The 15,872-nt window shown below is 39.5% G+C and overlaps 1 protein-coding gene across 3 annotated transcripts; it reads right to left on the reverse strand.

Annotated features, from left to right (window-relative positions):
* Positions 1-57: 57 nt before the first annotated feature.
* On the reverse strand, positions 58-12,201 carry alpk3b (alpha-kinase 3b). Of its 3 annotated transcripts, XM_077023056.1 has the most exons (14): positions 11,855-12,201; positions 10,696-10,817; positions 10,471-10,588; positions 9,079-10,375; positions 6,270-8,148; positions 5,961-6,105; positions 5,621-5,748; positions 5,494-5,532; positions 5,101-5,375; positions 4,871-4,959; positions 4,433-4,650; positions 4,307-4,355; positions 3,914-4,138; positions 58-2,290 (listed from the first exon to the last, which is right to left on the reverse strand). In XM_077023056.1, the coding sequence occupies exons 1-14, from the start codon at positions 11,980-11,982 to the stop codon at positions 2,287-2,289; spliced, it is 4,716 nt and encodes a 1,571-aa protein (XP_076879171.1). In that variant the 5' UTR covers positions 11,983-12,201; the 3' UTR covers positions 58-2,286. The 3 variants fall into 3 exon arrangements, with proteins under 3 accessions (XP_076879171.1, XP_076879170.1, XP_076879172.1); XM_077023055.1 differs by lacking the exon at positions 58-2,290 and having other exon boundaries at positions 3,311-4,138; XM_077023057.1 differs by lacking the exons at positions 58-2,290; positions 3,914-4,138; positions 4,307-4,355 and having other exon boundaries at positions 4,439-4,618.
* Positions 12,202-15,872: the final 3,671 nt, after the last annotated feature.

Consider the following 15,872-nt stretch of genomic DNA (forward strand, 5'->3'; position numbering starts at 1 on the left):
TTATTCAAATGTTGCAACATAGAGACTACTGTCAGCACCATCAGCCTGGACCATAGTCGATTCAATAAGAAAAATAATCACAAACACGTTCTTACTGGCTCAGGCATGACACAGCCACACTGTAGTGTACAGGTTTTCTGTGAGAAACATTCAATCAAAAAACAACATTTGCTGAATGTGTTAGATACAGTGTAAATGGAACTGGGATGTGGTGGCACAGCACCGGAAAACACATTTCAATAAAGTTTTGAATTAGGAATCTGGAATGGGGAAAAAATGTTTTTCAAACATGACTAAGAATTAGCAGCTGGTTTAGTTTTTTTTTATTATAAAGTATCTGTAAAATGTTCTCTATATACATGTATCATTGCTCACAGACATATGAAGTACCACTTTAAAGCTCTGAACAAGCCACTATCTGCCATTGACCATTCATCATATTGAATTAGTCATTTTTTGTTTTTTCAAACTAATACAATCTGTACTTTTTATTAGTACTGTTTTTATTTGTACCGTTTTTGCATACGTATTTATGAAATGCTTCACATTTAGGGTACGTGAATTAAACTAACTTGTGCTTAACATGAGCATAATTTATTCATAGAAGATGTTTCATAGTGCATGTCTTTAAATTACACAACAAGAAGAAGCATCAGAGTCTAAAATACACACCGCAGGTCCACACATCCCCCATTCATGTCAGCTTGTCTGCATCCAGAAACATCATTTCATATGACAGATTTGAAGGAACACATATTCTTCTTTATATTCTTTTTGAGACTTGTGTTGGGTTCCTCCATCGTGATACCTTCAAGACCATTCTATTGCAAATCATTTGTCAGCATCTGCTCTCTTTCAATGTAAGGTGACTGTTGTTAATTTGTCACATTAACACCAGCGTTTCTATGCAATAATTCACAACTATTTCGTTTCAGCTTTAAACACAACCTGCTTTATTATTTACAGTAATGGTGCTGAGCCTGGCTAATACACAAATCAATCCCTTGCTCTTGGTGAAGGGTTAGTGTGTATAGTCCTCCAGCTTTCTGTGACCTGCTTCTTTTAAGACATATAACTGAGACATGTTCAAAACAGATAAGGTTTGGACTCCTCAGCTCTGAATCCTGTGTACTACTCTTGTGTACCATTCTTGTGTACTATTCCTGTATACGACCAGAGGTGTCAATTCCAGGTTCAGAAAGTAAAAGTCCTCACCAGGATTTTGCTCAAGCTTGCTAGATTTTCTAATTGGTGCAGTCCAGGTAAAATTAGTGAAATCAACACAATCCAGGAAGCCTGAGCAAAATACTGGTGAGGACTTTTACTTTCTGATGGAATTGACACCTCTGTATACAACTTATTTGTACTACTCATGGGATGCTTAGTAATGTCGCAGCATTACTAAGGGGAAACAGACTCAGGTGTGGCCCTGATAGTCAGGGTCAAGAGGCTAAACTTTATCTTTTAATAAGTCATTTGCTTTGATATGTAGAAATTTTACACTCAGCTGTAAGTTGATATGAACAAGCTCAATATATGAAAGCAACTGCATGAAACTGCAAGCTGTGGAAACATATGTGCAACTCTGATGAGCTCACAGATCCACCCAAATTTGAGTTCTGTGGATCTTCAAAATTCCACTTTAAAACCCTCATTTCCCTTTAAAACCCCATGGTAGTCATTAATAGCTATGATAGCCATAGTTTTATACCTGATCCTGGATCAGTGTGAAGAGGGGTGTTAGACCATCATTCAATTGTGTCATGAAACAGCATATGGGCAGTTAGTGCCATTTGTTCCTGTCCTGCCATTTCTCCCATGCAGTAACCACTGGACGGCTGAACAGTGCATCACCACTTTAAGGGTGAACCTCCCCTTTAAGGACGAAGGTTAATTAGAAATTTAAGTGCTTGGTATTCGCAAGCATGAAACTTTGGAACTAATTACTCTCATCACACTCTCATCACTAAAATAAAGGGTCTTGACCACATAAAGCTTTAAGTGTAATTAGTGTACAAGAGATTCATGCTGCAGGATTAGTTTACTTGCAAGGACAAAAGGCCACATAACAGGATGCACTGTAACTTATTCTCTGTTCTAGTGCCTGTTCTATGGATCTTGAGATGGTTCCTCTAGACACACAAAAATGACTCATGGACCACTAAACACCAGCTTTTGAAAAAGAAATGGCCAGCTGTCCATAAGCAAGGATCAAGACCTCTTAAGGATCTGAAGATATCCTTCTTGGAGGGATAGTCTTAGATTCCCTTCTCAGACTCAGAACTGTTATCTTCGAGAAAGAAAAGTGCACAAAATCCATCAAGAACCAACATTGTTTAAAAAAAAGTACATTCAGAATTAAAGCCTATCAAATCAATCATTGTAAAATAAGTTGCAGTGCCTTGCAAGTAATCAACCCCTTTAAAAATCATCTGATTAATCAGATTCATCTGGATTACAAATGACACACAAATTGTTACAGCCAGTATTTTTATTGCAAACCAACATGCTCTTGAAGTAAATTATTATTATTTGTCAGCGGATCTTTTAAAATATTAAAAACTGAAAATAAGCTGCTTATAAGATTGAATTCCCTAAGAGTAGTACTTAGCAAAATATTTTGTTGAACAACTTTAGATGTGTTGGGGTATGTTTCTACCAGCTTTGAATACTGTTTAGGAGTGGTTATCTCCAATTCTTCATCAAAGATTTGCTCCAGATTGTTTACATTTACATTTTGGGCATTTAGGAGACGCATCCAGAGTGACTTACAAAGTTCTTCTCCATCTGTTCACATAATGCCTCCTAGATAGTACTGTAGATCAGAATACCGTAGGTCAGAACCCAAGAAACCCTTGACCTAGACTACTACTAAACTATAGGAATCAATGTCATTACCTAGTATTGCAAATAAACATAGGCACATACTTAAACAACAATAATTAAAACTGATACCTAGAAGTGCAAATAAACATAGATATAAACATTCATTGTTCATTGTGTTAGGAATATGCTTGTGAACTTAATTTTCAAATAGTGCCACAGATTGAGTGCCACACAATTGGATTGAGAGTCAACTTGTAGACTTTGACTTGACCAGTAGAGAATTTACCTTTGTTGTTCAACCCCCAGTTTTTTTCTTTGGCCTTATGCATGGATCATTGTACTGCTGAAAAATGAAGCTTCTACCATTCTTCAGGTTTTAGCACCAACCATCCATCTATCCATCCATCCATCCATCCATCCATCCATCCATCCATCCATCCATCCATCTCATCATAAAACCTCACAGATTATTTAGCTCGGTCACTCTAGTGTTCTCTGGCAAACTCTAGATATTTTCTAACATGTTTTTTTTTTTGTTTCTAAAAGGTGTCTCTTCTTTAATGCCACCCTTCCATACAGTTCAGTTGAATTTAGAGCTTTTGACTGGTGACTGTTGACCTTTATTCCAGCCACAACAACTCCTTCAAAGTGATTGCTGGCCTCTCTGTGGATTCCCCCACAACTCCCCTTCCTGCTCAGGTGTTGTGTTTTCTAGGCAGTGTCAGTATAATAGGTCCATGTCCTCATAACTGACCACTCACTGTTCACTAATGAGTATAGTATTATATTATATTATATTATTATTATTATATATTATATTATAATACTTGGATAGTATTAATGCTTTATACATAGAGACCAAATCTAAACCAAGTATGTCCTTGTGATGGTGATATCTATCATTTTATATTTCATCTGTGTAAAATATAGAGCTTCCGCAGGAATTCTATTTAATCTGATGATTTCTAAGAGAGTTGAATCTTTTTTTTTTCAAAGCACCTTACATTATGCATTCTGATAATATATATTCTGAATGGGACTGGAAATGGTTTACTTTCATTGTAAATAACTGAGAGTCGGGAGTCACCTTTGCGTGTGAAAGGTCTTGCGCTGGGTCTGGGGGCTCTGGGCACTGTCTGTCCGGCGGGGAACCTGGGGGCTGTGGGAACCCTTGTATTGGAACGTGGCCCGGAGTTTTTGTGTGACTTTGAGAGGCCTGAGGCCCAGGAGGCCACAGAAATAATTACACTGATGTTGAGATTGGAAGCTTTCAAAAACCAAAGAATTAGGCTTGCAGGGGAAGCCCTGATACCTACAAAAATAAATAAATAATCATGATTACAGATTTGTAGACTCTTTGCATGCATAGTATTGTGAATCCTAATTTTGATTATGAATAGTGGGACTCAGGCATTATAAAGCTTACTAAAGTATTGAAAAGTATTGTACAGTATTGTAAAGTATTGTAAAGCATGCTCACCCTTCACATTTTACTGATACTCCAATGTTTGTCATTATAGTATCAATACCTTTAATGAAAAACATGAAAAAGTTATTTTATGAAAAGTGGATTTTATGAAAGAATAAAAACATCCTTTCATTTTACCCTCGAGCCTGGTGATCAGCAGGTTGCCATTGGAGTGCTGATAAATCCAGTGCTGGAAGCAGGAACATTTCTGTGCTACCTCTGACCTTTCCCTTATTACCAGTGACCCCACCTGATCCAGGCCACAGTAGCGAAGATAGACACCATTAAGCTCCACCTCTGCTGTGGCATAAGGGACGCTGCTTGCTGGCCGGTAAATAAAATACAGAGGCAAAACCCTGACAAATTCACACAGACACAGACATGTAAAAACACATATTAAGGCTAATAGTTCCATATCTATTGTCATTGGTTATTGTCATCTTAAGAGTAGATGGATATGTTTTGTATCTGTGCTGAGAGTGAACAGCTAGATCTTATATCAATTTTGCATGCTGTTTTGCTTCCTCTTATGTAGTCTGATTTATAGTTAGAATTTACAAATATAAATCTACTCACTCAAGTTCAGGGCCAAAATTCTCTATAAGTCTTGTCTGGGCAGAAAAGACCTTGCAGTACTCTCTTGAGAGGTTTTGAATCTTACAGGCCTGTAAAATTGAAAGGCAGACACAATTATTTTATGTGGAACATTCCTATGGGAACATATGGGAACATATGTTGAACATTCATAACATGATCAACATCCATCAGATATAAGGGATCAGCTGACATACTCATGCCCACCTCACCTGCTTTGTCATTTGGATATTTCTTTCTGCCAGACTGATGTCCTCTCGTCCTCTGTATGCTATAGGGCTCCGAACCTTTATGAGACATGAACTTCCTGAATCGAACACTGGATCCAGCCCATAGATCACCTTAGACCGGCTGGTTTTGTGTTCACAACCCATCCCAAGCTGTGTCTCCTCTCTCAATATGCGGCCGAAGAACGTATTGCTCCAGTAACCTGTGTCGGGCAGACCTTTACCAAAGAGCAGAGCAGTCATCTCAACCTCCTCCCCCACTGTGGAAGACAGGCACAGGGGTGGGGCAGAGACAGGTAGGAGAGTATTGCGTGATGAGCACTGACTCAGAAAAGAAGGAAAAACGCTTAAGGTGCTTTGATTCTTTGATCCTTGTACCTTCAGCAGAAGTTTTTCGCAGGACCAGACTAGAAATACCTGAGGATGAAACAGAAAAGGAAGAATAAGAAAAGCTATCCAAATCTGAAGTGTGAAAGACAAAAAACTATTAAGTTCAGTGAATTACTCTCAGTGGCGAGAAGGTAATCTGTGAAATCTGTGCCATATTCATTAGTGATGGTACACCTATAAAGCCCACAGTCTCTTTCAGACATCTGCACAACAGCCAAGGACACCTGACTCTCATCACCTGCACTAAAACAGAAAATATAGGCCAAGTTACAAAACAATAATAACCCCACAATACTAGTACTAGTACTCCTGCACTATATTAGCTCCTTCCTGTAACAATATCTGCCTGGGAATTATTACACTGCACACCATATCACAGATATTTCACGTTATGTGTTTTAATATTCTCATACCACAAGAGGTCGCTCAAACACCATGTTTATGTCATGGCATACCTTCTCTTCATTTCTGCAATTTCCACATCATCCTTATACCATGTGAGAGTGGAATCACTCAGCACATTGAAAAACTGGCACCAGAGTTTCATGTTTCTAGAGGCATCGCACGTCTCTTGTCGGATCTTACTGATTACCTGTGGAGCTGCAGGAAAGTGAGAGACACGTTGCAATTCATGCAAGAGGCCGGTCTAGACGTGACGCACACTTACAGTCACACAAGCAGAACCAATGAACCACAGGCCCGCAAATGTCCATCCTGAACGGCTGTGCTAAAAATACTTACTGTTTGACTTTGCGTGACTTTACCTTTCAGCTGGTTTTGTTTGTCTGTTGCTGCTGATTCAGCCCAGTCACTTGCATTTAGGTTCTCAGGCCTCTGCTCTGAGCCTTTTACAGGTTCCTGATCCTGATGGATAAGCTCAGAGGAAATCCTCTCTGTTGGTGATTGGGCTTGCAGAGTGCTAAGGCCCTGCTGTGGAGAAAGCGTGCCCCTTTGCGGTGCCTCCTTCTTTACCTCTGTATCTCCTGCCACTTGCTCATTGCTTTCTCCTCCTTTAGCCTGAGTGGAGGTGTTCTTCTGAGGGGCGGCCACGGTTTCCTCCGTCCCCACGTGTTCTCCTGACTTTGGTGCTGTGTCACTCTCGTCTTCCAGTTCCAGGGCAGCTTCCTTTAGGTAGTGAGTTAAACAGGCAGCGTCTGGTGCAGGTGGAGTCACATGGTTTGATTCCTGTGAACTGGCGGGACATTCACTGCCCAAATTCAGTCGAGTAAAATTTTGCATCACTAATGATGTGATATTTGTGGTTTCAGCTGTGCCTGTTAGTTTTGTCGTTGTGCTGCCGTCAGCAAAGCTTGGTGTATTGTTATCTGTTACTGGCCCAGAACCAGCTGTGTCGGCACTTTGAGAACTTGGTGCGGTAAAAGAGTCTTTCGTTCTTTTTTCGTCCCCTTCATAGGCTCCATTAGCTTCAGAGAGGTTTAAGTTCAATGGTGCACTGACCATGACTGGCAGGGTTTTTGCAGTCAGAGGAGCGCTATCTGTGATCACTGTATCTGTCTGTTTACCAATTTCTCCTGTTTGATTGAATATACTGTTGGTTTCTTCGTTGGTAGTGAAGGAGCCATTTGCAACACTAGATTCAGCACTTTTATTTCTATTTTTAAAGTCAGGACTTGTATGTGTTGTTGCATCTGCACTATCATTCTCCTGAGCACTGTCCATATCGGTCACATAAATCATAGGGATGAGTGTTTCTAAGCATGCGGAGAGGAGTTTGGAGGAAGCCAAGGCTCCTGGTTTGGGGGGTTTGCCAGCAGGTGCTGGGGACACGGGAGGGAAACAAGCTTCGTTGCCAGTTTTTTCAAAGTCATTTTCCACTAACAACTTCTCCTCATATTCCCAAGAGCGGTTGCCAGGTGCTGCTCTTTCGTTCTTGTCTACTGCAGGAATGGGGGGCGCTGATGTTTTCTTGCACTCTTGGATGTCCGTAGGCTGTTCCGACTGACTGGAGTGCGGAGATGATTCTGGGGTTTGTAACTGCAGAGTTCCTGGGTTTAACACATTTGAGGTATTATGCAGTTGTGACTCTGCAACAGTGACCTGACAGGCATCAAAAACATTTGGTACCAGGTGTTCTTTGATTTTAAATGTATCTTCTGTTTCCTTTCTTGTATTAACAATTATAGCTTCATTATTGGCAATTTGAGTCACACAGACATCAGCCTCATGCTGCTGAGACTTTGTTAACGCGTCTGCCGCTGGCAATGTGGATTTGTTTAGGATTTGTTTGTTTCGTTCTTCAGTCTTTCGGCTTCCAAGTTTCTGATCCTTCTTTTTTGCGTCAGGTTCAGAAGTATCCATAACTGATATAGCTTGGCCTTGCTGTGTGTGTGAACTCTGTCCTGGGGGGATTTTATCAACCTGCATGGAGAGTTCCTGGACTTTCTGACGATGGTCTGTGCCTGGGTGTGTGCTGCCCTTCTCAGATCCGATAGGCAGCTGCACCACGTTCTGCCTGTGTTTATTGTTTTTGATGTGCTTATAGGCGGAAGGTTTCCCAGTATTATCGTCTGTGACCTCATTAGATAGCTGAGGTTTCAACTCTCTGCTGGTCTCCCTGTGGTAGGGTGGGGAGTTGTCACAAGGAGCTGTTTCCATGTGAACAGGCATGTGATCTGTTGCAGCCTGAAAACATTATGACACCAAAAATGTGTCAACAATCATTCTTTGAACACAGTTCAACACTCTGTGAGTGGGTTTTTTACACTACTCTGAGTCTGGTGATTTTGTACTCTACTCTGTAGAGTTGATTTATAACACTAAACTAACACCCCTGATCCAGTTAATCAAGGCTTGAAATAGCTCTAACCATAACCCTAGCACATTTTATTTGGGGCTGTCACTAACACTGCACATGCAGTGTTAGGAAATTGGTCTTTGGATGTATACTTAGTTCACAGTTCAGATCATATTCATCTAAAACTTGGTAAGAAGGCTCAACAAGTGATTTTCTAAAATGTTGAGCATATGGATACATACCTAAGAATACTGGGACTTACTCTGTATCTTTCATGGTCACTTCACATCTCAGGACCAAGATTGCCCACCCTTAGCACTATCCCTCTCTATCGCTATAGTTACACATTTAAAATCAAATATTGCAAAATGTGTGACATCACAGATTAAATTTAACTTTGTTAGCTTGGAAAGCCACCTGCTTGTGTATTACTTTCCATGTCTGCACTTAATAATTTTTCCTCTTGGGAAAACTCATAACATGGCCATACAGAGCGAATATTTAAAGGCTTAAGGAATTCAGATGGGACTGCAGCTTTGGTGAAGACATTTCTTAAACATCAGCACAACTTTAGCATGCTGTCACATATAACAACAGTTATAATGATTCTCTGGTTCTTCACAATGTTGAGGGCAGAGTGACGCCATTCTCAAGGACACTGTATGTGTTATGGCTATATTCACTGTTTATTTCTGATAAAAATATATCACATCCAATAACAGGCTTATGACTATTAATACCTAGAAAATGGAATTTTACTGACACCAGGAATGCCAGACTGGTATAAGCTCACAGCAAGGCCGAATGGAAATACTCACCGTGCTTGTGGTGTATGGTATAGACACATTCCTCCCACTTGTGTCCTTGACAAGGGTAATCCTACCTTCAGTCTGAGGCTGTATCATCACATTCTCAAATAATGCCTGTTCCTTAGTAAGCCCAGAGTTCAGTCCCCCTGGTGCTTCTATATACTCCCTGCTAACAACGGGTGTTCTGCTGCTGGCCTGCCTTGTGTCACCTCTTGCAGGTTCACTTGATAGTGGATCACCTGGTCTAGAAGGTCCCGTTCCTTCTATATCTATCTGATCTTTGTTTGTCAGAGGCTGGTTTACTGTCCTGCTTTGTGGTGTAACATCAGGTAGGTGTGAAGGAGCATGAGAAGGTACAGCAGAAACTGTATTCTCCTTCTTTACCCTGGTAGGTTTTTTAAGCCATATAGGCCTTGTGGTTGTTTCGGTTTTTGTTACTGTGGAAATCTTCACCATAGGTTGTTTCTGAGGTGCAGGAGGCTTTGTTGTAGACTTGCTTCTGTTTGGTGGGCCCATTTCTGTCCTCTTCTCTGAAAATCCATATTTTCTTAGTTCTGGTTTGACTTCTTTTATTGTACCCCTCAGCTCTGATATAGCTTTAGCCTGATTGACTTTGCTATCAATCTCCATTTGCTCTTCAGAAGGTAACAGTGACATAGTTGCCTTTGGAAGATTTCTGTCTTTTCCTCTTTGAGTCTCTTTCTTTCTTCCAAGCTCTCTTTCAACCTGTTTGTCTTCGCTGCCCCTCTCTCCTCCCTCTGCTGAGATCTTGATCTTCTTGTTGTTGACAAAAAGCTCCTTGTCTGGCATTCTGTTAGAAGTTAATTTTGCCACATTTATCATATTATGATCTACAATTGCTTGCCCATTGTTGCATTTTACACCTTTTGAGAATGTTTCATCATGGGTGACTGCACTAACAGAAGTTGTTGAAGGTTGCGGAGGTGTGTGGAGCTCGTTTGTAGTTTCTTTTGTTTCCATATGATCTCGCAGCTCTTCTGGCTGTGGTGGGAAGGCAGGATGGGGGGCGTTGGCATCTGTGGGTGACCTGCGCTTCCTCACCACTCTCTCAGGGCTACTAGCCTTCACAGTCTCCATGACCTCTGGAACGTTTTCTTTGTCAGGACGTCTGGTGCCCTCTTGCCCGCGTTGAAGACTCTTTGCTTTCTGCTTGAGTTTTGCAAAATAGTTCTGGTGAATCATGTACTCATTCATGGTGCCAACCTCCAGTACTCCTGAACAAGACACAATTCCTTGACTGTTTCGTGCTGACACCTGATAGATAGCAGCATCCTCCAACGAACAGCTAAGGCAAGAAGACCATCACTGATCACTAATATAGACCATTACATTTATGCTTAAGAATCAAAACATAAAACAGAATGTAAGAATAGAACGTACTTGTATATGCGAAGTGAATGGGTCTTGTCTTCATTAATTATTTCATATTTAGGGAGGCTGCAATATTTGTCTAGTTGCACATCATCTTTGTACCATGTTACCTCAGGAGCAGGATACCCTACACAAGAGCAGGTGAACACAAAAAAACTTATGAAGGTAGGAACTGAACACAACATAAACTTTCAGTCACACATTAACATCCATAGATTTTGTTGATGTTAGTACCTGAGATCACACAGCTGAACTTGACATTGGTGGTTTCAGACACAGCTCTGGATTTTAAGGTGGTCTCAAACATTGGTTGTGTCAGCTCTGTTAACTGGGCCAAAACACTGTAAAGAGTGTTCCTGAAGATACAAATACAGATATGTAATAGTTATTTGTATAGCTACATTTACTACTGTGGTATCACACATACATCCATAGCCACATACACATATGCACATTCAAACACACACGCAACCCTAAGTTGATGCTTCATTTATGCTAACACAGGTTTAACAGGAATAGATGGGAGTAGGTTAGGAATATGGGATGTAAACATTATACTTTTTTCAATGCAACAAATATAATCAAAACATTTGCATTGTGGACAAATGCAATACAGCACTCCATGTCAGAAATATTAACTGCAGTGAAATCTTTAACGTTACATAAATTATTATGTGCCTCTCAGCATGTGAGCTGAACAAATATACACCTGGAACGGAACATGGAACAGAATTATTTAGTGCTATTTTGCACTTGAAACAGCACTATATAAAGCAGTTTGAAGTGTCTGTATGTGAAAACTAATTGATGAAGACCTTCAGGACTATGTCTGCCTGCCACACAAGTTCAGAACAGCAATGGTTCAAAACCTCAATCTTTCATGAATCCCAAACTTATCTCATCCCCTAACATTCTTTTGTCTTTGATGAAGGGATGTCATGAAGGGAATTCATGAACCAATTCTGCCGTGAGTAGTGATGTCAGAAATGGCACTGCCCATCTCTGATGGGATCTGGCCTGGTTATGTCTGATGTGACAATGCTTGTAGAGTTGGTAGGAGATTAGAGTGGAAGTGGAGTAGTAGTAGAAGTAGCATTGTTTGATTAGTCACATGATCTCTATATAGGCCTGGAAATAAAAGCATTGTTCATCATTTTTATGGCATAATTACAGGGTTACATAATTGTCAACAACAAAGGCATATCATGTTTTGGGGTACAAAATATATATTTTTAAAAAGCTAACAGAAAAAACAATAAATGTTTAATTTCAAGTAAACCATGACAATGAATACATAAACAAACTAGTGGAATGTAATTAGCATATTCAGGCATGAAAATATATATTTAACATCTCTGTATTCAGATCACATAGTTTGCCAGAGCAGGTCTACCTGCTCTCTGGTCGGACAGTGTCCCTGAGGCTGTCGTTCCCTTCACCTGGGGACCTATCAGAGGTCCTATGGTTGTCAGATCTTCCATCTTCTGAGAAGGAGCGACTCAGCAGCCTTCGGGAGTTCATCTTTAAACGCAACAGCTGAAACAAAAGTGCTTCACACCAGTCCCACTGCTCAGATGCTTCCTTAGTCTTCCATCACTTCACCCGACAGCAGAATCCCAGTGATCCCAGCATGTTTGGGTCTGGGTGTTAGCGCTACTGCAGGGCTAGTGTGTCTAATGGAACTCTGGCTTCCCCCTCTGTGCTGGGTGAGCGTTCAGGCCAGTGTGGCAGGGCAAAATACTCTGCTGTTTCCAATCAGCCTGCAGCGTGTGGTTCATACAGACTAATAATAGCACAGCCACAAATAAGCTCATGGGCACATCGCATTTCCCATAACGGTTTTAGAAACTGCACACCGTTTTTATGGGCTGAATCCTTCTCATCTAAAGTTTATCTGCATTATTTTCTTAAGCAATTAAAAGCAGAAAGCAGGACTGCCTTTTGGTGAACTGCTAACACTACATTAGTTACGTCTAGATATAAAGAGTCTGACAGTTTTATCAGGTTTTTAAATCCTTAGTTCAGACTAATTGCACTTTGTCCAACACATTAAATGCTTAATATGGAAACCTCCCTCATATGACCACAAGTGTCAGGGTGAAGGCACTCCTGTAAATTAAGGCACCTGACCACATGATGTTTTTTCAAGTGTTTGGCTGCATGAACCACAAGAGTAATGAGACAACACTGAAATGATTTTAATAGACATAGCATTACTGATTGTATAAAGATTGCACTACTGCACATAGACCAAGTACTGTATAAAGCACTGTGCCACCAACATGCACTATGACCTAATGTGACACAGAATGACATGACACTGACAATCTTTGATCTTCTACAGTAATGAAAAAAGAAAAAAAAGTGCTTAGAATAACAATACTGCAATCTGTTCAGTTAAACTGTAAACATGTTTCATTTATGAATGTTCATTCACAAAATGTTGTGTTTTATCTGCTTTTAAACTATTTTTTTTAACTATTTCTATTGCTTAATCACTTTTAGATAAAACAGGAGTGTAGGCTATGCTGACACATAGTAACATCATGCATTTGTTTGTCAGAGTTGTCAGAGTAAACCTTTGCCTAAATGACCTAAAACTGTGATCTAAATGCAAGACATATTCTAATAACTAATAATCTAGCCCTTGAATTCTGTTACATAATTTATAGTCTTATTAAGTCTTTTTAAGATGTAATTGTCTATCATCTAGTTGGATGTTTTATTAAAAACACGGCAAGGAGAATGATATTATGCTGATTAATATCTGTGGTAGCATAATATTAGGAAAATGGCAGTGGTCATAAAACAGAGGATGGTGGCACACCACCCTTTTATATGCTTTCAGCATTAATCGTGTAGATTACTGGTCTGAATATAAGAGTTTTGTATGGAAATCTCATTTGAGGAAGTGGACTCACATGCAGGGACCAAATTGAACAATGTTGTACATTTTCAACAGCAGGTGGTGCTCATTGCTGGTGGGCATATTTGTAAAACTAGGCTTCACTTCCGGTCTGGAAATATCAGTATCCCTCATTCAACTACAGCACCATATGTGAAAGATTAAGAGTCCAGTTTGTCAGGCGTAACCAATTTGTTCCAGTCACCCTTCAACCCAAGGAATTCCCTCATACATAAACACATCTCATTTGTAAATAGTGCTTACCCTTTTCACACTACTAGATATTGAAAACGTGGCCAGGTCTTCCAGACTGTAGTCAAAATGTAGCTAAAAAGTAAAAAGTATAAAAAGTAAGATATATTATGCAAGATATATTATTTTCATTTTTATTATTTGCTGTTCCCAGAGCCAGATTGCACTACAGGTCTTTTTTATTATCAGACTGGCTTCTATATTTAGGGCAGTATCATACCTGCATGACCTGCTTCTGGGACACAAGAACAGTCCCAGTCCCATCACTTCATTTAATGTTAGGGTCAATAATGTCAACCACTACAATAAAAAATTGAGCAGAATGAAGACAGACACCATGCATACACTGTGAAGCATACAAGCAATTACATCACCTTGGTAAGACTTTATTTGGATGGGCCATTTTTGTTAAGAGTTCTGATAAGTGTGACTGTCAAGCTTATGACAACACCCATGCCCAATCCTGAACCTGGGCTCTCCAGGTGTGAAAACGTGTTTCAACCACCAAACCTCTCACACCCTGCTTGTCAATCAGTCAAAGATCTACCGACCACAATTCATAACCACTTATCTGTTCATTAAAATTTAAATCCATTAATTAAAAACATTATCTGGTTTTGGCTAAAGTAGCTAAAATTTCAGTACTAAAGATATTTGAGGTCATTTATTTACTGTCAGTAGGATCTATTTTTAGAATGACCTACAGTATATCTGTTGAACTAATATAATAAATGTATTTTAAAGTTGATTTTAAAAATCAATAAATCCAAAAAAGGTATTATTATTACTTTTGAATTCAAACTTCATTAGAATAATGACCCTTTGCCAGAAGGTCCACATATGAATATATAATAAGTACAGTGCAGTAAAAAAATTAAAGGGCTTTTTCATTCTATATCATAACAAAGAACAAAATTTTGCACTCAAATCACATTATTTTGTAATAAACACATATAAAGTTATGAAGAGCATGGAACATACTAGTCCTGTTCTCTGGGTATTGCAATTTCCTGGGCAAGGATGACCGCATATCATGCCAAAGAGTCACTCTAATTCAGCACAGAGCTGTCTCATGTTTGCCTCTGAGTGTTCTGATGAAATACGCCTGCCTGGGCAATGACCTCATACCCCTTATAAGCTCGGGGTAGAACAGAAGACGGGAGGATTAGACGAGGGCATTTAGACATGGACACACACACACACACACACACACACACACACACACACACACACACACACACACACACACACACATCCCTTAAAGTGGGTTCATGTAACAAAACTGCAATGTGCAACTTAAGATCAAAGAATTCTGATCAACTTAAGATAGATCAAAGAACTTTGATAGCCAGAAAGTATTTTGACACCTTTTCACGTGCATATGTTCTGTATGTATGGAAAGGCTGGTACATTTAATAAACAATTAAAACAATACAAATCCAGTTTTGCCTGAATTACAAAATGACTGGACATGTCACATTTTTGGATAAACAGTAGCTAGATGTTAAATGAGCTGCAGTATTAAAGTTCTGTTTGGCTATTTAGGCAGTGGCTTGTGTTTATCTGCCTGTTTATCTATCTGCCTTGTGTTTGTCCACATATAAAAAATTCAGAAACAATGAGAACTGAAAAAAGGGCTTTAGTTGGCTACTCAGAAAGGTATCCTTAGTTGTTTGGACTAGGTTAGAGCATAAACTGCCAGAAACAAGGGTCAGTGCTAAAAATGCAACAAAATGCAAGACAGTTTTATTGCAAATATAAAATATTTTTTTATGTGTAAATTAAATTAAGTTAAATGGAAATTAAATGGAGGATGGGTTCCCTATTGAGTTTTGGTCCTCCCAAGATTTCTTCCTAATCCCCACTGGCTTGCTCATTAGACATCTGGACTTGTGTGTTGGTAAAACTGCTTTGTGACAAAATGTGTTGTAAAAAGCACTATATAAATAATTATGACTTTACACACACATGCCCACACAGAAGGCTGAATAATTCCCATACGTTTGTTTCTATAAGGTCTCTGGTGGAAAACCACTAGGGTTAGGGTCTGTAATGTAGTGAGAGAAGTCATTATTTAGGTAGGGACTGATGAATTTATTTAATCTTTATTTGAGGGAACCCTCTTAGTTCCGGCCAAGTGAGGGAACTACTGTCGTTCTCTGAGCACTCTTGTGTTTTCTTCTGGTTAATGGATAATAGGTTTCTGTGAAAGCCAACTAGTTGACCCTTATGGAAATGTTCAAAACTACAGTTC

The sequence above is a fragment of the Brachyhypopomus gauderio genome, chromosome 12 (genome assembly GCF_052324685.1).
Source record: "Brachyhypopomus gauderio isolate BG-103 chromosome 12, BGAUD_0.2, whole genome shotgun sequence".
NCBI lineage: Eukaryota > Metazoa > Chordata > Actinopteri > Gymnotiformes > Hypopomidae > Brachyhypopomus > Brachyhypopomus gauderio.

Coding starts and splice junctions, on each gene's coding strand:
- alpk3b (XM_077023056.1), bottom strand. CDS start 11,982: ATGAACTCCCGAAGGCTGCTGAGTCGCTCCTTCTCAGAAGATGGAAGA. Junction 10,376..10,470: donor CATTCACTTCGCATATACAA/GTACGTTCTATT, acceptor TTCTTGCCTTAG/CTGTTCGTTGGAGGATGCTG. Junction 5,749..5,960: donor ATTGCAGAAATGAAGAGAAG/GTATGCCATGAC, acceptor TTTCTGTTTTAG/TGCAGGTGATGAGAGTCAGG.